Below are 27,232 nucleotides of genomic sequence, written 5' to 3'. Positions count from 1 at the left end.
AACAGGCTAGGACCGCCACTGGATATATCTTCGGGTTTTGCTTCAGATTTCATGAAAACAGACATAAATTTGCCTGTTTGATAAGTGCTGAACATTTTATTTCATCCAATTAAACATGAAACCATTTAATGGGTACAACTGCATTTTTGTTATAGTAAATTTTTTTTACTATTATTAATATTTTTGAATTGATTCCAGTGAACTGTATTGATAACTGCGCTGACTGCGTTACTGGAGGCTGGATTAAGGCACCAAGCCTCGGGACAGCGCAGCCTTGTGAATGACTGGAGGCTGTATCTTTTCAGAGGATTAAGGCAGCCTAAAGGTGGAGCAAAAATTGTGAAGGTTGGTGGCGGACGAGAGTGTAATCTTTTGAGCCGACGGGGACGCACGGCGGGAGAGATGGACAAGCCAGCTCTCGGATTTGGCGAATTCTCTGAGGAATTGGTGGGTTGATGGACACTCTTTAACCAACAGCAAACTGAACTACACATCCTCGGGGAACAGACATGCTGCACAAACTTGTGCTGCAAATCGGTAAGTTCCCTGAAACGTTCACTTATTGAACATAGTTCAGTAAGTAAGCGACCCTTGTTGTTCGTGCATGTGATTCAAAAAATAAATATATCAAATAGCTTTTATCTATAAGAAAGTAAAAACAGCAGCCACCGATTTACAGTCTCCTAGTCTAACCGGTGTTTATGCTGGTTTAGTTATCTGTTGTTGCTTTTTCAAAGTAAATACAAGCAACTCCCTACGAACAACGTCATCTTTAACGTCTTCTTTTTTGTGTCCTGTCAGCTTTAGCAGCAAGCCTCCTCTCACCTGAGCTGTCAAGTGCCACAGCTACTAAAACAAAAGCTCAAGGTAATCTATCACATCTTGCCATATCATTCATGTAGCTGCAGAGGGCAGGTGGCCTGATACTCGAATACTACTCTGGGTTTTAACCTAAAATGTAGTGAAATGTATGAATATTAATCTATCATGAGAAATAATAAAACTAATTATTAGATTGAGTGGCAGCACGGTGGCATGGTGGTTAGTACTGTTGCTGTACAGCAAGAAGGTCCTGAGTTCAATTCCACCATCAGGCTGGGGTCTTTCTGTGTGGAGTTTGCATGTTCTCCCCGTGTTTGCGTGGGTTCCCTCCGGGTACTCCGGCTTCCTCCGGATAATCCAAATTGTCCAGGGTGTACCCCACCTCTCGCCCTATAACAGCTGGGATAGGCTCCAGCGACCCTGATAAGTGGAAGCGAATGGATAGATTAGATTTTGTGATAATGATCTCATGAGAAAAGTGCAGTGATAATATTAAACTAATAAAATATCAATATAGTGCCAAAAAGTACTGTAGCACAGTATAGTAAATAATTAGCTAACCTGTAATGCTGAAAGTCTTCTATTTTAACCTTTTTCCATTGTTTCTGGCAGTATCTTCTCAAAAGATGGAAAAGTTTGACAAATCCAATTTGTGCTACAAAAATATGGATGTTTTAAAACTAAAGATACAAGGATGTGATCTACTTTTGGTAAACTGTGTACTTTATATTGCCTGTGTACCCGCTTCTAGTAAAGAACAACTCGGGTGTGACACCAGCTGGGGAGTGTGGGACCTGGGTAAAGAAGCCTGATGGAGGGTATTTCACATCACCGAATTACCCTGAGAAATACCCACCTGAGAGGGAATGCATCTATATTATAGAAGGTGAGACCTTATCTTGTTTTGTTTTTTAGCATCCTTACAGTACCACTTCCCACTCCTCCTGCTGTTAACTTCACCTTCTCTCAACCTCTTGGCCTGTTGTAGCCTCTCCTCGGCAGTGCATCGACCTGTTCTTTGATGAGAAGTATTCCATCGAGCCCTCCTGGGAGTGTAAGTTCGACCACATTGAAGTCCGCGATGGTCCCTTTGGTTTCTCTCCCATAATTGGTCGCTACTGCGGGCAGGAAAGCCCGTCATATGTCCGCTCCAGTGGGAGGTACTTGTACATCAAATTTGTGGCTGATAGTGAACTCGAGGCCATTGGTTTCTCAGCACGGTATAACTTCACAAAAGGTGAGTGAATGAAGCCGTGAGCAAGTTTCGTCTTCATAAAAGCTGTATTTTACACCAAACAATTATTGTTAATATTAAGCATCATTTTTAAATCAGTCACTCAAAGAGACAAACCCTTGTAAAACTGTAGCCCAACAAGTTCTCTTCAGTTTGAGCATTGCCTTGCACATTCTTTCAGTTTTAAGGTCAGGATGTACTCAAGTGTTCTCCATCAACAAAGCATTAAAATGTTTAAATAAATTTGAAGCACATTACCTTCCCCGGAGTCAAAGGCATAGCTAGGTGGAGAATATAACTCAGCATTTGGCAAACAGACACTGTTTGCCAAATGCAAATGGTTCAGCACAGACTAAAACGTTGCTTGACATCGACAAAACAGATATGATTGCATTTACTTGTATGTTTAAATAGAAATGGGACTGAATGCTAACATGGTTGGAAAAAAGGAAGGAAAAATAAAAGAAAAATGCAGATTGTTCTGTATAATCTAATTTATTGAGGAAGGTAATCAATCAAATCAGAGATAATTTGCGAGTATAATGTCTGATGACTCATGAGTGTATTAATCATTTATTGCATGTATTTTATTAATCATTTACAGTGGCGGTCCTAGCCTGTTTGGCGCCCTGGGCGAACATCCCACCCCCTCTCTCCACACACACACACACACACACACACACACACACACACACACACACACACACACATTAAACTTTATGTGTATGTGTGTGTATAAATGTGTGTATAAATATTAAGGATTGTACATAAAACATAACAAACATAAGACTGTTGTCAGAACCATACTGAATTTCACCAGAGAAACATACACACACATATGAAGAGAGAGAGAGTGAGTATGCATAGTATTCAAACAGCTACCAGACAGCCATCATAATTGTCATACAATGAAAACAGGACAAGTCAACAATTGACAATGACTAATTAATATTAAAACATAATCTGTAACATAATGTATTGTTTGGAGTTTAGTCTGTTACTGTTACTATTTTTACCATTTCTTCTTGGAGCAACTGTAGCCCACATCATTTCTTTAGGGGTTAATAAAGTATTCTGATTCTGATAGTTTCAGGATACATGACCTGCCATTATCCAATGACACATCTGCTTACCTGTATCTTTTACTTGTTTCTCCTCCTCTTCTTTTCTCTTTTTTCTAAGCTGAGCACCTAATGGCTTTGAACTTTTCTTGTCCATCTTGGTTTTAATTTTGCATTCCAGTAGGAACACCCATTCCCCAACCCGAGGATCACCACAACATAACCTAATAGACCTATGTAACCAATACATCTACTCACCAAAGAATGAGTGAAGCAATATGGATAACAGCAGAGGACAATTTATTTAGGGTCTGATGGCAATTTACCATCTGTGTCCAGCACTTTAAAGGATTGATGGACTGGAGCACATACGTCCTTAACCTACCCTCTTAAACATCAGCTTGACGCTGATACATCAAAGGAAACTTAACCGACTCTAAGTGCAAATGTTTCAACCTGAACAACTTAAAACTTCTCTGGGATACAATGTAAACAAAGACAAGAAGAAGAAAAAAGAAAAAAAATATTTCCATCAATAGCCACTTCTCCTAACCAGGAGACAAGTGAATATATTGGTGTAAAGAGTCTTTTTTTTCTCAGTGAATATACAAGTGAATATATTGGTGTAAAGAGTCTTTTTTTTCTCAGTCCTGGGGTTGTAACACCACAACCTCCTCAGTCCGTAATCAGAGAGTGTCTATTTGACAATAACCAAAATGTCTTTGGATAGTCTTTGTGAATGCAACCCCCCCCCCCAAAAAAAAACAATGGTGTTAGCTGGCCAGCAAAATAAAGAGAGTGTATGGCACTGAGTGCGGGTGTGTGTGTGTGAGTACTTCGGTCCAAATAATCGAGGTCCGGATGGATGAATGGATGGCAGCCGCCGGTCCTTTAATGGCACCAGCGAGACAGCACAGTAGTAAGGCAGTAAGGCAGCACAGCAGCGAAGCAGCACAGCAGCGAGGCGTCTGGCAGGAGAACGAACGATAGTCTTTTTTTAAGGCTAGCTCACCCAAGCTTGCTCTCTGGCACAGCTACAAGCCATGTGAGCTCGTAACCCCACAGTGTGACATATGAACTTGGCTACCAACGTCTGCTTAGCATGGCAGCTAATTGTCGAGCTTGCTAGCTTATCCCCAATTAGCGATTAGCACCTTAATAACCATTACTACACATCACATCATAGCAAACACATGATAACCAGAGATGTGCAGTAATGTGTTACTGTAATCCGATTACTTTTTTCAAGTAATGAGTAAAATAAGGGATTACTGTTGCAAAAACGGTAATTAGATTACTGTTACTTTCCCGTAGGAACGCTGCGTTACTGCGTTACTAAAACCGTGATTATTTTGCAAGAATGTCTCATGACAGTGATGTAAGCAAGTGCGACATTCGTGACAACAGCTGTGTGCAGATCAACAATGGATAATATATCGAGTGCGGGAGAGAGTATGAGCGTTTAAAGCGTGGAAGTACTGACCTTATTTTGAGTTTGATTCCATAAAAAGTGACAAAAACGTTAGCGTCTGTTGTGCGTGGGAAGAAAACTTCTTTTTACAGCGAAAAAAACCCCTAAACTTCCAAGCAAGCACTGAGTGCGCTACGACGTAATGGGAAATTCACAGAGAAACCACAAATTAATACTAGTTCATGCCAACACATATCACTGCATATAATCTAACAGTGGAGTCGGGAACAGTTTTTATAAAAAAACCAAAACAGAGGTGCCAGACAATGCCTTACGTACAAAAACAATAATTACAATAATTTTTCTGATCACAGAGAAAAATTCCTAGCTCATCTGCTATTTGTATGAAAAGCCTGCAGATAATTATCTGAATCCAGTTGCTCAAGGCAAGAAAAGGTCCCAGTCTTTAGATTCCTGCCCATTCCTGAGACACGTTATAATTGCAGTGTCATCTGAGTATTTCTGGATTTGGCAAGACTAAAGATATATATTTGAAGTCTGCTGTATACAATATAAAAAAAGTGGAGCCAGGACAATCCCTCTAGAGCCCCCATGCTGCTCAGTAATGTTCCAGAAATGCTGTTCCCCAACCTGACAAAGTTGTGTTGTTTCTGTCGAACCAGCTCTGTTTTCTCTATATTCAAATTTTAACTTTGTAATCATATGCACTAGAGCTGATGTAATAGCTAAAAATTTTACTTTACCGTGTGCTTGGTTAGCACTGTTGCCTCACAGCAGTTCAATTCCACCAGGCTGGGGTCTTTCTGTGTGAAGTTTGCATGTTTTCCCCGTGTTTGCGTTGGTTTTCATTTTCCTCAGTCCAAAGACATGCAGTTTGTGGGGATAGGTTAATTGATTAATCCAAACTGCCCATAGGTGTGAATGTGAATGTGAGTGCAAATGATTGTCTGTCTCTGTGTGTTACCCCTGCAACAGTAATTGTCCTGTTAACAGCATCCGCGTTTAATTATTAAAAGTACCAAATAAACAATTATAATTACGATATTGACCTGTAAAGGGTGTACCTTGCCTCTCGCTATATGTACCCTGCGTCTCCCTGGGATATGCTCCAGCACCCCCCACGACCCTGGATAGTATAAGTGGAAGAGAATGGATGGATGAAGCTAACTGATTCTACAGTATTTGTAAAAGTCTTCAGTTGCAGAAATTAATATTAGACTTCTTTTTAAGGACCTTTTCAACATTTTCATTTTATGCATGTTTCCATGAAGCAGTATTGTTTGGAAACACTACAGATTTTGTTCCAGTTCATTGCTATTGCTGTATATCTTTTATCTATATATTTATCTATGATGCTAGATCACACGAATCAATTAGCTAAACTAAAATCATAATGCCATGGTGACCTGTAATATTCGGCTTCAAAATTCAAACATAACACAATTACCAAAGGCCTTCGAAACATGGTGTCTAACCAGATACTTGGCCCTGGTGTGGGTCAGTAGATGTTTTAAATTGCAGTCTCAGATAAATGAGAATTTGGCTCCCTGGCACTTTCATCTCGCATGATGGCATTTGGCTGATAGTTCTTAAACCGTGATGGTGTTGACTTCATCAATACAGGAGCCAGACAAAATAAGTTCCATAACACAAGTATCTTGTCTGGCTTCAGAAACAGATTGTGGATTTTACTGGGCTAGTCCTGAGAACACTGGCTGATACCACAACCTGTAACCTTCCTTGCCCTGTCTGTGAAGGTTCTCAGTCATCCAGGTCATCATAGTCAAAGGAGCTTGCAAAGAGAGGTGAAACGCCTTCAAGCAACTTAAAGAAGTCCAGACGCTTTTCTTTGCAAGCTCCTTTGAATTGCCCTGGTCTAGTTTCTCAAGTTGTATGTAGCATAACCAGGCCAGAAGTCATAGTCAAGTTGGGGGTGTTTGTCAGGTTTAAAGCCACAAAATACAGTCAAGGAAAAGGATCAACACATGATTAAATAATCAAAGGCTTAGTGATGTTTGGAGGCCATTGCCTGGTGTGGAAGAGGAAATGGAGAGCTGCAAACTGAATCCTTTTGAGAATTTTATACACCTCATATACTGTATGTTAAGGCTGCTGACTGGTTGCCTGTCCCCTTAATCCCAGTAATGATCTTTATTAATTCCTGCGCATCCGTCATACCTTTTTACTGACATTTGAGCTCCAGGCACTGATATTGTATTAGTTATTGGATATCAGTGCCTTTACCCTTTAATATCCTTGATCCTCAGTTTTCCCAGAAAATAAAGACATTACAAAACAGCTTGTAAAACATTTCCAGGGCAATTATTTTTAAATCCAAAATAAGAAAGACTTGATTTTCACAGTCTTTGAGGGAGTATATTATTGATTTAGAGAAAAATTAGTCCATGGGAACAGGGATTTTCCTATTTAACAGCATTCTGAAGTCACCGAAAAGTATGGTCACCAACTCCACTGTTAGATTATATGCAATGATATGTGTTGGCATGAACTGGTATTAATTCGTGGAAGCTGGAACTTTCCATTTAATGCCATTCTGAAGTTATGGAAAGACAAGCTCCTATAAACAAAGTCAAAAGGCTTTTACTCTGAAATGCAAAACGAGATTGATTTGAGATGGAGATGTTACCACTGTAGAGGTTGTGTATGGTTTGCATGAACTCCAGTTACTTAGTGGAAACAGTAATTGTCCTGTTAACAGCATCCGCGTTTAATTATTAAAAGTACCAAATAAACAATTATAATTACGATATTAACATGATAAAACTGTGGGGTTGTATACTGTCAATGTAGAGTGAAATGATCTTGTGGAAACAGCAACTTTGCTTTTAATGGGATTCTGAAGTCAGTGAAAGAGTGGGTCATACATGGGCAATTTCAACGGGCCATTACTTTAAAAGGCAAAATCAAGGCGACTCGAAATTGACTTGATATCCCCGTGATAGTGTACACTGTTGATCTTGAGTGAAATTATCCCGTGGAAACAGCAATTTTCATTTTTAGAGCATTTTGAAATCGTTAAAAGAGTAGGTTGTATATGGGCAATTTGAAACGGCTTTTATTTTGGACGTCAAAATCAGACTGATTTGATATTGATATGGTGTCACTGTGGGGTTGTATACTGTTGATCTAAAGTGAAATTATGCTGTGGAAATAGAAATTTTCCATTTTAGAGCATTTTGAATTCGCTCCAAGAGTAGGTTGTATATGGTGAATTTGAAAAGTGTTTTATTTTGGAAGGCAAAATCAGACTGATTTTATATTGATATGGTGTCACTGTGGGGTTGTATACTGCTGATCTAAAGTGAAATTATCCTGTGGAAACAGCAATTTTCATTTTTGGAGCATTCTGAAATCATTAAAAGAGTAGGTTGTATATGGTTCAAGGTTCAAGGTTCTTTATTTGTCAAATGCATAGTTATACAAGTATAACACACAGTGAAATGTAACCTGACACGCTCCTCAACATGTGCACAAATTGGGGGGGGGTAGAGGAAGAACATTTTATATATATATATATATATATATATATATATATATATATATAGTATATACATTAGGTGAATGTGCAGTAGTAGCAGCCAGCAGGTGAATTCTGTACATTAATATGAATAGACATCTGACTATTTTACAGGATAGACAATATGAACATATGTAAAATTAAAGGAATTTGAAATGTACATTGTTCCTTGGTTTAGTGTCTGGAAGAGAGTCCTGTCTCAGTCAATTATAGATGATGTGAGAGGGCGGGTGTGTGTGTTTAGGGCCCGGATGGCTTGGGGATAGAAGCTCCTCTTGAGTCTCTCTGTCTTTGCCCGGAAGATGCGGAACCTTCTACCAGATTGCAGAAGTTGGAACAGTTTGTTGCCAGGATGGGACGGGTCCTTCAGTATCTACGCTGCTCTAGTCCGGCATCTCCTGGTGTAGGTGTCCTGAAGCGGGGGGAGAGCAATCCTGCAGCAGCATTCTGCTGTACGGATCACTCTCTGGAGAGCTTTTTGGTCCTTCACACAGCTGTTCCCAAACCACGATGTCATGTTCTGTGTGAGGATGCTCTCCACAGCGCCTGTATAGAGAATCCTGAGGATCTTTGGAGAGACCCTGAACTTCCTCAGTTGTCGTAGGTGATACAGGCGCTGCCTAGCCTTTTTGGTCTGGACCTGAATGTGGGCTGACCATGAGGGTTTGCTGTTCTTGGGCACAGGGATGATGGTGGATCTTTTGAAGCATGTGGGGACCACAGACTTCACCAGGGAATCGTTGAAGATGTAAGTGAACACACTTGCTAGCTGGTCAGCACAGCAGATGGCCGGTGATGCCGTCTGGCCCCGCCACTTTCCTTGTGTTCACTCTCCTCAATGCCGCTCGGACGTCATGCTCCGCGATGCTGGTCACCGGTCTCTCGCTGATGACATCACTGTCCTCAGTAGTCAGGTGGTAAATAGCATTAGCCGCCTGGCTAACCTCGAAATGGGCGTAGAACTGATTCAGCTCGTTGGTGAATGCAGAGTTGGCATTGATCGGCGCAGTGTCCCTGGCTTTGTAGTCCGTAATGGTGCGTAGTCCGTGCCACATACTCCGTGTGTCACCCTGGTGGAAGCGGGACTCCACACGTTCCCGGTATCGGCGTTTGGCATCTCTCACCGCGCACCGCACGCTGTACGCCGTATGAGGCCGCTTTGTAGGCGCTCATATCGCCAGTGGCGAGACCCGTGTTGTAGGAGGCGGTCCTGGCGTTTACTGCAGAGCGGATCGATCTGTCCATCCACGGTTTCTGGTTTGGGAATGTGGGGAATCTCGCAGTGGGGATAATCTCCTCCGCTAGCATATTGACGAAGCATACTGCTACTTCCGTAAACTCGTTGATGTCGACTGCGCATGCTCTGAACATGTCCCAGTCGACGTCATTGAGTGCGTCCTGTAGCGTAGCTTCTGATTGGGCAGTCCACCGTTTTACCTCGCTCGTGGTCACGTCTTCCCTCCATATGTTTTGTTTATACTGGGGAATGAGGAAGATGGCGTTGTGGTCAGACTTCCCAAAAGCCGGGTGTGAGACAGCTTTGTAACCCTGCTTGTATGGCGTGTAGCAGTGATCCAAAATTCAATCCCCCCTCGTTGGACACGAGACATGCTGGTAAAAGTTTGGCATGACTTGTCTGAGGTTCGCTTTGTTAAAGTCTCCTGCTACAATGAGGGCTGCGCCCGGGTCCTTGTTTTGAAGCGAGCTCAGCACATCATGTAGTTCGGACAAAGCCATACCTGTGTCCGCTTGGGGTGGGATGTAGACCACCGTGGCGATGACCGAGGTGAACTCACGGGGCAGATAGAAAGGGCGGCACTTAATGCTCAGGAACTCCAGATGTGGCGAGCAGCCGCTGGAGAGAGTAGAAATGCTCCTGGCATCACACCACTTTCTGTTTACCATGAAACACACTCCTCCAACTTTGGTTTTGTTCGACTCTGCCGTTCTGTCCGCGCGGAGCACAAAGAATGAATCAGACGGAGTTACGGCCTGGTCCGGCACGGTGGGGGTCAGCCATGTCTCCGTGAAGCACAGAATGTTGCAGTCCCTCATGTCACGTTGGAAGGTGACCCTTGCTCTTAGGTCATCGAGCTTGTTCTCCATGGATTGTACATTGGCCAGTAGGATACTGGGCAGTGGTGCGCGATGCGCCTGCTGTCTCAGTCAGTTCCTAATACCAGCGCGTTTCCCCCGGCGCTTCTGGGCAATTTGAAACGGCTTTTATTTTGGAAGGCAAACTCAGAATGACTTGATATTGATATGGTATCACTGTGGGGTTGTATACTGTTGATCTAAAGTGGAATTATCCTGTGGAAGCAAAAATTTTCCATTTTAGAGCATTTTGAATTCGCTCCAAGGGTAGGTCATATATGGGCAATTTGAAGAGCCTTTTATTTTGGAAAGCAATATTAGACTGATTTGATATTGATATGGTATCACTGTGGGGTTGGACACTGTTGATCTAAAGTGGAATTACCCTGTGGAAACAGAAAATTTCCTTTTTAGAGCATTCTGAAACCACTGAAAGTTAGGTCTTAAATGGGTAAATTCAACAGGCCATTAATTTAAAAAGGCAAAATCAGACTGACTTGATATTGATATGGTGTCACTGTGGGGTTGTATACTGTTGATCTAAAGTAAAATTATCCTGTGGAAACAGCAATTTTCATTTTTAGAGCATTCTGAAATTGTTAAAAGAGGTCTTAAATGGGCAATTTCAACAAGCCATTAATTTGGAAGGCAAAATCAGACTGACTTGATATTGATATGGTATCATTGTGGGTTTGCATACTCTTGACCCAGATTGAAATTCTCCTGTGGAAACAAGAATTTGTCTTTTTAGAGAAATCAGAATTCATTGAAAGATTATTTCCCGTATGTGTCATTTGAAAGGGCTCTTATTTTGAAAGGCAAAATCATAGTGACTTGAGATTAACCTGGTATCACTGTGGGATGGAATACTGTCAATATAGATAGTAATTATTCTGTGGAAACAGCAATTTTCCATTTTATAGCTTTCTGAAGCCATTGAAAACGCACACCGATATATGGTCAATTTGAAAGGGTCATTATTTTGAAAGGTAAAATAAGAATGATTGATATCCGATTGTTAAGTGATGACGTGAGGAATCCTACTTCCGGGTCTAAAGTAGTCTGCGTTTAATATGGCTTTTGTCTTGTTAACATGTTTAATTTTATGTATTTTCTTCTATTTAATCTCAAAAAGCTCCTAAAACTGTCAGTGATCACTGTTGACCTTCCTCGGCTTTTATTACCGCTAATCATTTATTTAAGCTCAGTTTTTAAAACCTTAGGATGTAACTACAGCCCAGCCCATGCAGCAGTATATGAATGACTAACCTCGTATTGTGGATGGATTATCTCAGTTGTTCTCCTGGCTGAAGTTTGGTCCTTTTACAGCATCCTGCCATGCGATTACATTTGTTCCTGACCACTGAGAACACTCACGTTAACTTTTATCGAGTGGAAAAAAAGTTAGCTTGTTTATACTATGCTAACATAGCTGTGTCGCTAGCGGTCACGTAGCACATCATTATATACCAGCTAGCCCAACTTCAGTAACCCTACAAACGTCACTGCTGTTTAGTTTTCTGTCTTCATTTATGCTGGAAGTGATAACAGAGCTGTACGTTTTAATTTGTTTCCAAAACCCCGCAGTCAGGACATGCTATATTGTATTTAGATAGAAGCTAGCGAGCTAACTCCCTGCTAACTTCTAACTCCATTAAATGTCATAAATTCCGTTTTCATGGATGCCTGGATGTTAAACTCAATTGTTACACCTGGTAGAGCAGAACGCTGATCATTTTATTAAAGATGAAAGACTTTAGACAGTTTTTCAACTCTCAGTAATGCCATAGTGATCGTTTGATATATGGACCTGCAGCGGAGTTTAGGTCCAGATACGGCTAGTGACGTCAGACTGAACAACCGGATTGACATGGTATCACTATGGGGTTGTATACTGTCAATATAGACTGCAACTAGTCTGTGGAAACGTGAATTTTCCATTCTGAATTAATTGAAAAAGTAGTTAAAAAATAAACATTTAGAGGGCTTTTACTTTGAAATCCAAAAGGAGATGGCTTTAATATTGACATGTTACTACTAGAATACTAGGGTATGTCATTTGTATCCAACATTAGAGTGTGCAAACAAGACTAATTGATATTTATGAATGTGCTCTTAATTTACTGGAAGTTGGCTTTTGTTTAGAAGTCATGCTTCAGGATATTTTATTTTGAAATCAGGTTTCCACGTCTTTTGCCATAATACTTTGAATACACAGGGAACGTAAAACAAAGTGGAGGCTGGCTTGACTGCAATGCTGGAATTGGAGGCTGGCTTGACACCAGTGCACCAGGGTAAACCTCCGCCTACCCTACTCCTGCTTTACAGGTGAAAATAGAGCAACAGGACCGCTAGTCTTTGACTTTATTTATTTTCTGCTGTGTTTTACTTGCATCTATTTGAAAGAGTGAGTGTAAACACAAAAATATAGTGTAAATACTAGTGATTAGTTACTATTTTATGTGCTGGAATGTGCAGAAAATAGGTTTAAATGTTAAACTAATTTCTTCAAGTCAGAGAATGGTGCATATAATTTAATTTTTACTTGATGCATAAAGTTAAAAGATTAAAACGGATAAAACAAGTTTTAAAAAAATAGACTTTTCCATTTGATTACATTTTGTATGATGGATTATGCAGAAAAAGTAGAATTGGGCTGAAAGATCTATTGCTTTGTCACCTCTTCTGGTTGTAAATCATTTTTAAAAAGTAACTAAGTAACTAAGTAATTAATTACTTTTGAAAATAAGTAATCAGTAAAGTAACGGGATTACTTTTGGGGAAGTAATCAGTAATTAGTTACTGATTACTTTTTTCAAATAACTTGACCAACACTGATGATAACCAGTGTTGGGGAGTAACGGAATACATGTACCGCCGTTACGCATTTAAAATACAAAATATGAGTAACTGTATTCCGTTACAGTTACCGTTTAAACAGGTGGTATTCAGAATACAGTTTCTTTGTTGAAATAAATGGATTACACTGCGGTACTTTCCTGTTTCATATTGTCGCGGGTCAGGACTGTTTGGGTTTTGTTTGACAGCTACGTTCTGTTGTTCTAGGCGGCAGCGTTACGGTTGCCATGGTTATAGGGCGACGCTCTCTCTCTCTCTGCGACTGTGTGTTTCCTGGGTGAGAGAGCGCCTTTTCGTTATTGTTGTTGTTGTTGTGCTAAGCTAACAGGCAGAATGCTACAAGCATAGCTCTAAAGAATGTAGCATCATGGGCAGTGTAGTCCGTGTTGCAGGGAGAATGGACTGCCATACACGTTATGGGTCTGTGAGCGCGAGGAGGGAGAAAAAGGGGAGTGGAAAGGTACGAGTTGTCATCGAGGAAAAAAGGGAGCTGGAAGCATGTAAATATAATAATAACCACTTCAGCCAAGACGAGTGCCTGACGAGCCCAGTTGTAAGTAAGCTATTAAGACTCGACCGTACACCGTGTTCGTGTTTTCCTCCGAAAACAATAAGTTCCGTTGGAGCAGCCTTTCAACGCCTCTCTTTGTCTCTCGCAAGAAAAGTTGACCCACACAACAAAGTAAAGCTATTTTTCGGCTACGAGCCGACAGGGACCCCGCCGTATTAGTCAGAGTTCCCTTTACTACAGTTCGGAGTCGCGGACCTTCAGTAATAGTAATAAATCACACAGCAATAGTACATTCACGTTGTTGTAAAAAGCATGATAATATATTAGGTAATCCAAAGTATTCAGAATACGTTACTGTCATTGAGTAACGTAACGGAATATGTTACAGAATACATTTTGGGGCATGTATTCTGTAATGGAATACATTTTAAAAGTAACCTTCCCAACACTGATGATAACACATGGAATAGTATAATATACTAGTGATGGGTCGGTTGCGAACGAAATGGCTCTTTGAGCCGGGTCTTTGACGTGAACGACGTGAGCCGGCTCCTTATCGCAAGCCATGGGTTGTTTTTTTTTTTCCTTTCTCTCACCCTCTCTCTAGCACTTTTTTCCCGCTTCACTCCGCACGCGAGCCTTGTGCTTTGCGCTGGGAAGACGGGGAAGGGGCGGTAGTTACACTGGCAGTAGCACAGAGAGAGAAAGAGAGCCAGGGACAAAAACAAAACTCCAAAAGACGTAAAAACTCCAAAACACGTACAAAACACAACAGAAGTGCTTCAGGATGCTAGGTGCAGTGTTGAGATTTTGTTACCTAGTCGCTACACAAGCCAGCAAGTACCAATGACCTGATTTGGTGTGTGGTAGTAACAGGTAAATGAACTTTTTTTTTTTATTATTTGAATATATATGAGTGCTTGTGTATAAATACACAAACCATACACATATGCTTTCAATTGTTTAATTTAAGTGATGTAGATAGCTCTGTTTTGGAAGTTCAGTTAACTCTGTGTGGTTTTTTTTTTGTTAATGTGTTTTGGAATTTGTACGTGCTTTTTGGAGTTTGTACGTGCTTTTTGGAGTTTGTATGTGCTTTGTCTCTAGGGGCCACCACATATATTTATATATAAAAATATATATAAAACCACTTTTTTTTACACTAGCGATTCCTTTTGTGCATAATTTTATATTATTGTTAATAATACATTAATTAAAGCAACAAAACAACCTGAAGAGCCAGTTCGGAGCCGAAAGAGTTCTTTAAAAAAGAGCCGGAAATCCCATCACTATAATATCGCATCCACTTAACACACTGTTTGCTGCTACAGCTACACATGTTTCTTTTCCAAATATTTATTTATAAGTGACTTATGTATGTATGTATGTATGTATATATATGTATATATTGTACTATTCTTAGTTAGCGTATTGTCTGTCTTGTCTTAATGTTGGTTTAAAATGGAGCACTGTAACAAAAAATAATTTCCCCCAGGGATCAATAACGTATTCTGATTCTGATTCTGATATACATACGAAACAGATTTTTACCTGGCAGGAGAACGAACAATAGTCTTTTTTTAAGGCCACTGCAGAAGAAGATATTCCCGACTAGCTCACCCAAGCTTGCTCTCTGGCACAGCTACAAGCCATGTGAGCTCGTAGCCCCTCCCGCTAGGATGTACTACCTAGTGATGGGTCGGTCTGCCGTTCTGTCCGCGCGGAGCAGTGTGAACATAGCCTAAGATGGCTCTTAGGCTATGTTCACACTGCAGGCGAAAGCGCATCAAATCCGATTTTTTTTTACCCTATGCGACCCATATCCGATCATGGTATGACAGTGTGAACGGCACAAATCCGATATTTTCAAATCCGATCTGGGTCACTTTCGTATGTGGTACTGAATCCGATACATATCTGATGTTTTAGAAAGCGACTGCTGTTTGAACGGTCATGTCGCATTAAATCCATCTTTTACGTCACTGACACAAGACAGACGCCAATTATCAGTGCCGGAGAAGACATCGTGAACGCTTCCTGGCCATCCAGTGTAGATGTTAGTGAAACTGTTGGGAAGACAACGTGAACATTTTATTTGTACTGTATAATCTGCAGATTCTGACAGAAATCTGCAACTATCCTTTGAAGCATCGCTCCTCTCTAAAACAGGCAGGACCCCCAAGCACCTGGCGCACCTCCATCTGCCCAGTCTGCCCAGCTGCCTCTGAGCCCCGGCTCACTTCCACTCCTGCTGCGCTGCCGCTGCTTGCCATATGGGTGGCAATCAGGCCAGCTCCCAGGCTTCCGCTGGAAGCGCGGGCGACTGCCAGAGTGGACACTTGGGGCATGGGGCACCGATGGTCCAGCCGATTCCCTCGCCTGCTCGCGGGGTGGGGTGAAGCGGGCGATGGGGGTATGTGGCAGGGCGTGTTCTGCGATGCCGCTGCAGGTTTGGTGGTGGTGATGTGTACGGCTGCCAGCGGGAGAGCTGCAGCCGTTGAATGTACTGTTACAGCAACCGTGTGATTATTGTAAGAATAAATAAATGAAAATGCCATCGGGTCTGCCGTGGTGGTGATCTTTTTTTTGTTGTTGTTAATCTTAAGTGCACGCAAACCAGTAAACAAATTAAAACAAATACTGTTGGTAAACTATAATACAAAAATTACAATTAAAATTCTCAACAATAAAAACAATTGGTATAAATATAATTAATATGTAAACAACTTAATAGCCCTCAAAGTGTCTAAGTCACGTGACGTGTCAGCGCAACACCGAAACATAAGAGAGGGGGGCAAAGTGTGCCTGCTCTCCGCTGACACAGGAGCGGCGAGTCCAGCGACCTGGCTGTTTCGTTTTTGCCAAAAGCACAGCATAGCAAACAAGCAGAACTCAAAGTAAAGAATCGATCTAACCAGGCTAGTATCGATCCGATACCGACTTGGGATCGATACTATCGATATTTGGATCGATCCGCCCACCACTATCAGAGAGCCATCTGCTGCAATTGGTTGGGGGTGAGATGAGGGAGACTGGACAAAAGACATGCTGTTTTTAGCTCTGGAGCCACTTTAATAGGCTGGTTTTATCCAAACTAAGTGTTGACCTTTGCCTGTAGTTCTGTGTGTTTCTTATAAAAGCATAAGAAACTGATGAGTGAAGTGAAGCGAGTTTCTATGCAGCTGATCGAACGGTGAATAAGGAGACTCACTAAATAACCTATAACAGAACTCACCCTCTTTGGAGAGCATGACAAAATAGTGGAGAACGTGTCTTTCAGACTTTGTCCTGAGTTCTGCCATCTTGCTGTTCTTACATCATACTGGCTGTAGCTCCATCTGTCGCGGCTGCTGGCTGTTCAGAATATCACCACAGCTCTAAGCCTGTGTCTCCTTTCCTTGGCACGCTCTCAGTCTTCACTGCTGTGACTTTGGCATTGTTGTCTACCCAAAGCATAGTAAGCCACCTCTTTTACCCCTTCTGACCCCCACCTTTTTGTTTGCCTGGTCATTGAGAGTGCAGTTAAAATAAATCAATGCTTGTATTTTTCAGTGCACTTAAATTGCAAGTTCAACTCATCAGAAGCTTTTTTTTATATCCCCAGATTGCATTAAAGGATGCGAAAAAATATACACCACACCCTCGTGCTAATTGACAGCACGATGTCAAAAAAGTTGCATTGTGTTGCAATTTTAATAGTAGTCTGGCAGAATGCAGCTGGGAATGTGCTCACATTTCCATTTGCAGTGCAGGCACACCAGCTGCAGCTAACAAGAGACGAGGAGGGAAACGCACGCGTATGCACTCGTGCACACACGCACGGAGAAGGGCTTGTTCCCGCAGTCATTCCCACAGGACAGTTAATGAAAGCTTGTCTTCAGGGGAATACAGCTTGTCAGCGCTGAGCCGCAGCAGCAGCTTAAGGGAGTCCGAGACAGATGCTTTATTAACTACAGATTTTATAGGCCACCTACACTGACGGGGCAAAGCCTAATCTGCATCTCTTTGTCTGTTTGTCATCTATCCATCTTTCCTTTTTCTTTTTTAATTTGATTGCGTCTCAGTACATAATTCTTTTTATTCCACAAAGGAATGTTCCACTTTTCGACTCTCTTCTTCTGCTTCTTCTTCTTCTTTCTTTGTTTTTTCCAAAATTGTTTGCCACAATTTGTTTGCCAAATGTGCATGTCATTAGCAATATTAGCTATTCCGCATTTTTCAGATAATATACATGCCCTTTCAGTTTTTACAGCTAATTAGGGTGATTTGGATATATATTTTGTACACTGAAGCACTTTTTTTCCAAACAGCCTCCTAACATATATTGTCCCTTTAAGAAGATGTTTTGCATTATTAGCAGATCAGGAGAAGCTGTTTTCTGTGTGTTTACATCAAATGTAATGAGTCCTTAATACCAAATGTTAATCTCCCATCTAATTCCACCCGTCGGGGTTGGCAGGAGAGAATAAATTCATCCTTATGCACCCAAGCTTGCAAAGAATATTTAACAAGAGTGCACACTCTAGACTGACTCTAGAGTCATTTCTATTTAAGCATATTATGGCCACAAGGTGGTTTTTGGTCAAGTATTTATTGATAATGCACAAGTTTTTGGTTAATAAAATTATTGATGGACACTAGTTAGCTTCACTAAAGATAAGATAAGATAAGATAACCTTTATTAGTCCCACACGTGGGAAATTTGTTTTGTCACAGCAGGAAGTGGACAGTGCAAAAGCCCATGCAGTACATTTCCATGTTTATATTGTACTATATAGCAATTAATTTGTATGTTATTAATGGCTGATTAGCTCTGTCGCTCTGTGTTTTTTGCACTCAGTCTGTGGATGCTTTGCTAACTAAGCTTTAGCTAATAACTTAGCACTTCACCTTCATGACTTAATCTGGTCAGTTGTGGTACAAAAACAAGCAAAGAAAGAAAGAAACAAAAGCTAAAGCAGAGATGGCCAAAAATGCTGCACAATGCTGATGTTTCACAATAGTCTTTGTAAACTAATTGATGATGTCAGAGTGGCTGTGTCCATCTTAATATACAGTCTATGATCTGTGATGTGTTTGTGTAACAAAGCAGTGCCACAGTTTAACTAACTAAATATACACAGTCACATATACAGGGAGTGCAGAATTATTAGGCAAGTTGTATTTTTGAGGAATAATTTTATTATTGAACAACAACCATGTTCTCAATGAACCCAAAAAACTCATTAATATCAAAGCTGAATGTTTTTGGAAGTAGTTTTTAGTTTGTTTTTAGTTTTAGCTATTTTAGGGGGATATCTGTGTGTGCAGGTGACTATTACTGTGCATAATTATTAGGCAACTTAACAAAAAACAAATATATACCCATTTCAATTATTTATTTTTACCAGTGACACCAATATAACATCTCCACATTCACAAATATACGTTTCTGACATTCAAAAACAAAAAAACAAAAACAAATCAGCGACCAATATAGCCACCTTTCTTTGCAAGGACACTCAAAAGCCTGCCATCCATGGATTCTGTCAGTGTTTTGATCTGTTCACCATCAACATTGCGTGCAGCAGCAACCACAGCCTCCCAGACACTGTTCAGAGAGGTGTACTGTTTTCCCTCCTTGTAAATCTCACATTTGATGATGGACCACAGGTTCTCAATGGGGTTCAGATCAGGTGAACAAGGTGGCCATGTCATTAGTTTTTCTTCTTTTATTCCCTTTCTTGCCAGCCACGCTGTGGAGTACTTGGACGCGTGTGATGGAGCATTGTCCTGCATGACAATCATGTTTTTCTTGAAGGATGCAGACATAGCATACATTTTCACTGCTATGCAGATGACACCCAGCTCTATCTGTCCATGAAGCCAGATAACACACACCAATTAGTTAAACTGCAGGAATGTCTTAAAGACATAAAGACCTGGATGGCCGCTAACTTTCTGCTTCTTAATTCAGATAAAACTGAGGTTATTGTACTCGGCCCTGAAAATCTTAGAAATATGATATCTAATCAGATTCTTACTCTGGATGGCATTACCTTGGCCTCCAGTAATGCGGTGAGGAACCTTGGAGTCATTTTTGACCAGGACATGTCCTTCAACGCACATATTAAACAAATATGTAAGACTGCTTTCTTCCATTTGCGCAACATCTCTAAAATTAGAAATATCCTGTCTCAGAGTGACGCTGAAAAACTAGTTCATGCATTTATTACTTCCAGGCTGGACTACTGTAATTCATTATTATCAGGATGTCCAAAAAACTCACTGAAAAGCCTTCAGCTAATCCAAAATGCTGCAGCAAGAGTCCTGACAGGGACTAGAAAGAGAGAGCATATTTCTCCTGTTTTGGCTTCCCTTCATTGGCTTCCTGTTAAATCCAGAATTGAATTCAAAATCCTGCTCCTCACATACAAGGTCTTAAATAATCAGGCCCCATCTTATCTTAATGACCTTGTAGTACCATATCACCCTATTAGAGCGCTCCGCTCTCGCTCTGCAGGCCTACTTGTTGTTCCTAGAGTATTTAAAAGTAGAATGGGAGGGAGAGCCTTCAGTTTTCAGGCCCCTCTTCTGTGGAACCAGCTTCCAGTTTGGATTCGGGAGACAGACACTATCTCTACTTTTAAGATTAGGCTTAAAACTTTCCTTTTTTCTAAAGCATATAGTTAGGGCTGGACCAGGTGACCCTGAATCCTCCCTTTGTTATGCTGCAATAGATGTAGGCTGCCGGGGGATTCCCATGATGCATTGAGTTTTTCCTTTCCAGTCACCTTTCTCACTCACTATGTATTAATAGACCTCTCTGCATTGAATCATATCTGTTATTAACCTCTGTCTCTCTTCCACAGCATGTCTTTATCCTGTCTTCCTTCTCTCACCCCAACCGGTCGCAGCAGATGGCCGCCCCTCCCTGAGCCTGGTTCTGCCGGAGGTTTCTTCCTGTTAAAAGGGAGTTTTTCCTTCCCACTGTCGCCAAAGTGCTTGCTCATAGGGGGTCATATGATTGTTGGGTTTTTCTCTGTATCTATGAAGCGCCTTGAGGCGACTTTTGTTGTGATTTGGCGCTATATAAATAAAATTGAATTGAATTGAATTGAATTCTTCCTGTACCACTGCTTGAAGAAGGTGTCTTCCAGAAACTGGCAGTAGGATTGGGAGTTGAGCTTGACTCCATCCTCAACCCGAATAAGCCCCACAAGCTCATCTTTGATGATACCAGCCCAAACCAGTACTCCACCTCCACCTTGCTGGCGTCTGAGTCGGACTGGAGCTCTCTGCCCTTTACCAATCCATCCACGGGCCCATCCATCTGGCCCATCAAGACTCACTCTCATTTCATCAGTCCATAAAACCTTAGGAAAATCAGTCTTGAGATATTTCTTGGCCCAGTCTTGACGTTTCAGCTTGTGTGTCTTGTTCAGTGGTGGTCGTCTTTCAGCCTTTCTTACCTTGGCCATGTCTCTGAGTATTGCACACCTTGTGCTTTTGGGCACTCCAGTGATGTTGCAGCTCTGAAATATGGCCAAACTGGTGGCAAGTGGCATCTTGGCAGCTGCACGCTTGACTTTTCTCAGTTCATGGGCAGTTATTTGGCGCCTTGGTTTTTCCACACACTTCTGGCGACCCTGTTGGCTATCTTGAATGAAACGCTTGATTGTTCGATGATCACGCTTCAGAAGCTTTGCAAGTTTGAGACTGCTGCATCCCTCTGCAAGATATCTCCCTATTTTTGACTTTTCTGAGCCTGTCAAGTCCTTCTTTTGACCCATTTTGCCAAAGGAAAGGACGTTGCCTAATAATTATGCACACCTGATATAGGGTGTTGACGTCATTAGACCACACCCCTTCTCATTACAGAGATGCACATCACCTAATATGCTTAATTGGTAGTAGGCTTTCGAGCCTATACAGCTTGGAGTAAGACAACATGCATGAAGAGGATGATGTGGACAAAATACTCATTTGCCTAATAATTCTGCCATTCCTGTAGATATATGCACATAAATATTTCTGCAAACGTTTTCACTCATTTTCGCTGAATGAGATGAATATACAAGTAATTTTCATAAAACAGGCTTTGTATTCCCCTTTTTTTCCATCTTACATTAGGCGTAAAACCCCTGGTAAGGTATTGTTGCATCACAAACGCACAAACACACCCAAACACACAGGAATGAACATGATTAATCTGGCTGAGCTTGGAGAGGAAATAGGTTAGAAACATGAGAGAATTAATGAGAGTCCTTGTGTATTTGAGGCTGAGTTGTGTCCATCACCTGGTCTTCCTACATCACAACCCCTGACCAAAGGTTATGGAAAAATAATGGAAAAAGTGAGAATTTATGCTTGGAAAATAAGCCGTTTGTTTTATTTTTGCTGGAGTCTAATCTGACCTCAACAACTAAGCTGGTACGTCAGAATTTATAATCCACCTAGCGAGTAGATTCATCAGCACAAAGGTTTAGAACAAAATATCTGTCTGCTCCCTTCCTCGTGCTAAATGTGTTTCTCTGTTTTTGATGAGGAGCATCAGGGTTTCTTTTTGTAGAGGGGGGATGGTGGGTTTAAATAAGGGCAGAGGAAATGAACTGGCACATAGATTACGTAAGTTTAGGCCAGCCGTGTTTTTATTTTATTTTGCAGTATATCTTTAACGTTGTCATTTTTAGTCTGTGTTATTTTGCGCTTACTTTATCCAACGACTGAAGCTCAGAGATTTTGTTTAATCTGTTTTTCTTGACAAAATTGGTGCACATATCTCGTGTATTACAGAATAGAGGTTGACCTTTATTTGTCAAAAAAACAAAACAAAATGAAGAGCCTTAAGCCCTGACAAAATATATGTGGGTCAAGCCATGAACAATCAATCTGACCCCTAAATATCAGTGGCTCAAAGGGTTGGCTTAAGTCTAGGAAATAAAAAATACAATCTCAGTGTCATGATCCAGCTGTGTGCAGGCAGGAATTGGACCCAAACATGAACTCACTGGAAACAGAACTGAACTCAAAATGGCAGCTTTTATTGCTGACCAGAAAACTGTACAAAACCTAAACTGGGAAGAATCTAACAACACACACGCACACACAGCTGTGAGAAATCTGACACGAGACCCAAGGGAAGCAAAACTCAATACATTTACATAGGGCACAGACCTTCAAAGTGAAACAGGAAATGTAACACAGACGCGGACTTGACTAGGGGAGACAGAGCAACTAAGAAACACAGAGACCAACAAAAAGGAGGCACAGAGGGCAGCTACTAAATACTAAACAGAATACAAGAAACCCAAACCAAGACACTAGACTACAGAATAAACTGGGGCAACAAAGAGAACTTAGAACATACATCATAATACAAAAACCCTGAGACACAAGAAACTCTGGGTCAGGAGATCCAGGATCCTGACACTTAGGGCTTTAAAACACATTTAAGTAACCCATTTGTAACTAACACATTTTTGAGCGTAAAATAATACTTTAGTAGAAAATAATTTTGGCACAGAAGGAATTGAGGATAGCCAAGATGAGCCTGTATTGAAATGTAGATTGAGAATTAATATGGCATCACACTGATTCACAGACGTTAACCCTCTGGAGCCAACGGACGGCCCAGCACGTTGCAGCCTCACTAAGTCTCCGTCTCCACTTGTGTCCAAAGTATGGAATTCAAACTATGTAGCAGCTTTTAATCCTAACAGTATGGTGCATATAAGTTCTGCACTATAAAAATAGATTGAAGCTGACAAAATAACCATGCCTATGTTGTGGACTAATTTAACCGTAAATAACTCAAAAGCTTTGCAGATATTTACGTGTTAAAGTTACTGGGGGGTTTTTTTGGGGGGGTTTTTGTGTCCCGTTTGGATCTTTAGCCATCAGAATTGTTGTCTTAAGGCCAAGAAAGATGCCAAGCGGATTTATTTTACCAAGTGGATCATCATGGCCTTGCCATATTGGTCCATTTGATTGACCTTTATTATAATTATGAATTTATTTTATTTTCAGTTGCTACAAACGGGACAGACATGACTGGGGGATAGGACAGGGAGAGAGAATGAAAGAAAGAGAGGGAGAGAAAGAAAACCAAAGGGGAGAAGAGACGGTGAGAAGGGGGAGAAGAAAGAAAGAAAAACAAACAAAAAAAAAACAAAACACCTGGGTCACCTGTATGGAGAAAAAAAACAGAAGAGAAAGCAAACAACAAAGAGCAACATAATAAAAAAAACGGCACCATCACAATAAACTAGCTAGCAGTAGATATCAGTAGATACTAAATAATAAACGATATTGTGCAGCACGCAAGATAGACAGCGTACAATGTGCTTTGAGGCAGCAGCCAAGAAAGCTGTAGTCCGCGTCTGTGAATACCCATGTGTACACCTGTGTGCATACCTGTGTGGATCAGCATGCTTGCATTCCAAAGGTTTCTCCATGTAACGATCTGCTAGGGAGTGTGGGGAGCCACAGCCCCGTCCTCCAGGGTATGAAGCTACGTTAAAGTTAAAGTTACTGTTAAACTATACAAAATTAAAAATGTTCTGTGTCACATTTAGTGCTTTATTTTAGATCCCCTTTACAGATATTTGTGATTGAGGGATTTGGTTCAGTTTGAGCACATATAATGACTTAGACCTCAGAGTGTTAAATTGGTGCAGTTTTGTTGATTAATGTTCAAAGTGGGTTATAGAAAGGGACTTAAAAGTACTTAGACTGATTGTAAAATTGATTTGGCGGTTTTTCAGCCTTGAAAATTTCATCTTACTGTTTCCTATATGAAGGTATGACAGCTCAGAAACACTGAAAAAATCTAGATAAACTAAAAAGCAACTTAAACATAAACAATTACAAAGAAAGAACAATACAGTATCCCCATCTGAACCAAAGAGTAAAACAGTGAAATGTGAATTATTAAATATTAGGTCTCTCTCCTCCAAGTCTCTGTTAGTACATGACTTAATAATTGATCAACAAATTGATTTACTCTGCCTTACAGAAACCTGGTTGCAGCAGGATGATTATGCTAGTTTAAATGAATCAACACCCCCGAGACATTCTAACTACCAGAAATCTCAAAGCACAGGCCGAGGGGGCGGTGTGGCAGCAATTTTTTACACCAGCCTATTAATTAACGAAAGACCAAGACAGACTTTTAATTCATTTGAAAGCCTGATGCTTAGCCTTGTCCACCCCAGCTGTAAAACTCAGAAACCAGTCTTACTTGTTATCATCTATCGTCCACCTGGGCCTTACACAGAGTTTCTGTCTGATTTCTCAGACTTTATATCTGATTTAGTTCTCAGCTCAGATAAAATAATTAGTGTGGGTGATTTTAACATCCATGTAGATGCTAAAAATGACAGCCTCTAGCATTTAATCTGTTATTAGACTCAATTGGCTTCTCTCAAAATGTAAAAGAACCCACCCACCACTTTAATCACACTCTAGATCTTGTTTTAACATTTGGCATAGAAACTGAACATTTAACAGTGGTTCTTGAAAACTCTCTCCTGTCTGATCATTTCCTGATAATATTTACATTTACAATAATTGATTACACAGCGGTGGAGAGTAGACTTTATCACAGTAGATGTCTTTCTGAAAGCGCTGTAACTAAGTTTAATCGAGATCTCAATTTCAGTGAAAATAATCGTGATTATAATTTTTGCCATAATTGAGCAGCCCTAATCTATATGTAAAAAAGCACTGTGGAATACACCAGGCACAAACACACGCAGGTATGTACTGCCAAATTCCACATTTATTTGTTTGTTTACACAGCTGACTCAGTCGCACAAGCCTGACAGCTCACGAGCCCACCTGATCTCTCGCCGCTCCTCCCCGTCTCACTATAAACACAGCGGAGGGAGACCATCATTAGTACATAAACACCATCAGCTGTTCTTACCGGCCTCGCAGCGCCGCCCTGTTGAGCCTTCTGCTCCACTCCTCCCCGGCAGCTGCGCCCGGAGCCCCGCCTCCGCCACACACCCCCACCGCCCGTTCGAGGCCGGGGAGCCGTCCGGCCGAGCCAACTCCCCCCCTCGCGAGCGAGAGAGGAAATCGGCCACCGCCATCTGTGCCCCCGGCCTATGGATCACCTTGAACTTAAAGGGCTGCAATGCCAGATACCACCGGGTGATCCGGGCGTTGGCATCCTTCATGCGGTGGAGCCACTGCAGCGGGGCGTGGTCCGAATAGAGGGTGAATGAGCGTCCCAGGAGGTAATAGCGCAGGGAGCCGACCGCCCACCGGATGGCCAGGCACTCCTTCTCCACGGTGCTGTACCGGCGCTCACGCTCCGCTAGCTTCCGGCTGATGTACAGGACAGGGCGGTCAGCTCCCCTCACCTGCTGAGACAAAACGGCTCCCAGCCCTCTGTCCGAGGCGTCAGTCTGCAGAACAAACGGGAGGGAAAAGTTAGGAGTGTGAAGCAGCGGCTCCCCACAGAGAGCGTTTTTCACTCACACAAACGCCGCCTGGCACGGCCCCGTCCACTGGACCAGATCCGGGGCACCCTTTCGAGTGAGATCGGTCAGGGGGCTGGTTAGCTGCGCAAACCCCGGCACGAAGCGACGATAGTAACCCGCCAACCCCAAGAACCGTCTCACCTCCTTTTTCGTCCTGGGGTGCGGGCAGGATGCGATAGCCGCCGTCTTCCCCACTTGTGGACGCACCTGCCCGCCCCCCAGGTGGTACCCCAGATACTGCACCTCCCTCCGTCCAACCGCGCACTTCTTCGGATTGGCCGTGAGCCCCGCCCCCCTCAGGGACTCCAGGACCGCGGCCACCCACGGCACATGCTCCGCCCAGGTGTCGCTGTGGATGATCACGTCATCCAAGTAGGCGGCAGCATACGCCGCGTGCGGACGCAGTACCCGGTCCATGAGACGCTGGAAAGTGGCCGGGGGCCCGAACAGGCCGAACGGGAGTGTCACGAACTGGTACAAACCGTACGGAGTGGAGAAGGCCGTTTTCTCCCTGGCCTCGGCAGACAAGGGAATCTGCCAATAGCCCTTGGTTAAGTCCAGCGTCGTGAAAAAGCGGGCCGTGCCTAACCGGTCCAGGAGCTCGTCGACCCGAGGCATGGGGTAGGCATCAAAGCGTGACACTTCGTTCACCCTGCGATAGTCGACACAGAACCGTATAGACCCATCCTTCTTCGCCACCAGAACGATGGGGCTACACCAGGCGCTGTGCGACTCTTCTATTACTCCCATCCTCAGCATTTCCGCCAATTCCCTCTGCACGATTTTTCGCTTATGCTCCGGGAGCCTGTAGGGCCGTGAACGCACCGTCACGCCGGGCTGCGTCATGAAATGGTGCTCGATGAGGGACGTCCGGCCGGGCAGGGGGGAGAACACGTCCGCAAAGCGCTGTTGCAACGCGACAACGTCCGCTCTCTGGGCCTGTGTGAGATGGCCATCACAAGGGAGGGAGGCGGGAATGATAGAATTTGGCACCTCAGGCCCCAACTCATCTCTCTCCTTCACCAGGCTCACCAGAGATGCGGTTTCAACCTCTCTCCACGCTTTAAGGAGATTGAGGTGATAAATCTGCGTGGCTCCTCCCCTGTCCGACTGAGCGACCTCATAGTCCACGTCCCCGACACGCCGTGTGACCACAAAGGGACCTTGCCACTTGGCGAGCAACTTCGAGCTGGAAGAAGGGAGTAACACAA

General features: G+C 42.3%; 1 protein-coding gene across 1 annotated transcript in view; it reads left to right on the top strand.

Annotated features, from left to right (window-relative positions):
• The first annotated feature begins 370 nt into the window (after positions 1 to 370).
• The window catches only part of LOC146554184 (neuropilin and tolloid-like protein 1), a 44,347-nt gene continuing 17,485 nt past the window's right edge, over positions 371 to 27,232 (top strand). The window contains exons 1-4 of the mRNA XM_085254088.1: positions 371 to 537; positions 802 to 867; positions 1,574 to 1,708; positions 1,811 to 2,059. Coding sequence (XP_085110214.1) covers positions 510 to 537; positions 802 to 867; positions 1,574 to 1,708; positions 1,811 to 2,059 — 478 coding nt within the window. The 5' untranslated portion in view covers positions 371 to 509. The remainder of the gene's footprint in view (positions 538 to 801; positions 868 to 1,573; positions 1,709 to 1,810; positions 2,060 to 27,232) is intronic.

This window comes from Mchenga conophoros, linkage group LG18 (genome assembly GCF_057382185.1).
Source record: "Mchenga conophoros isolate Kocher_MC1m ecotype Shallow Benthic linkage group LG18, M_conophoros_male_GT1.1, whole genome shotgun sequence".
Taxonomy (NCBI): Eukaryota; Metazoa; Chordata; class Actinopteri; order Cichliformes; family Cichlidae; genus Mchenga; species Mchenga conophoros.
The sequence above is the reverse complement of the archived record's forward strand: the minus strand, read 5'-3'. Positions and strand labels throughout refer to the sequence as shown.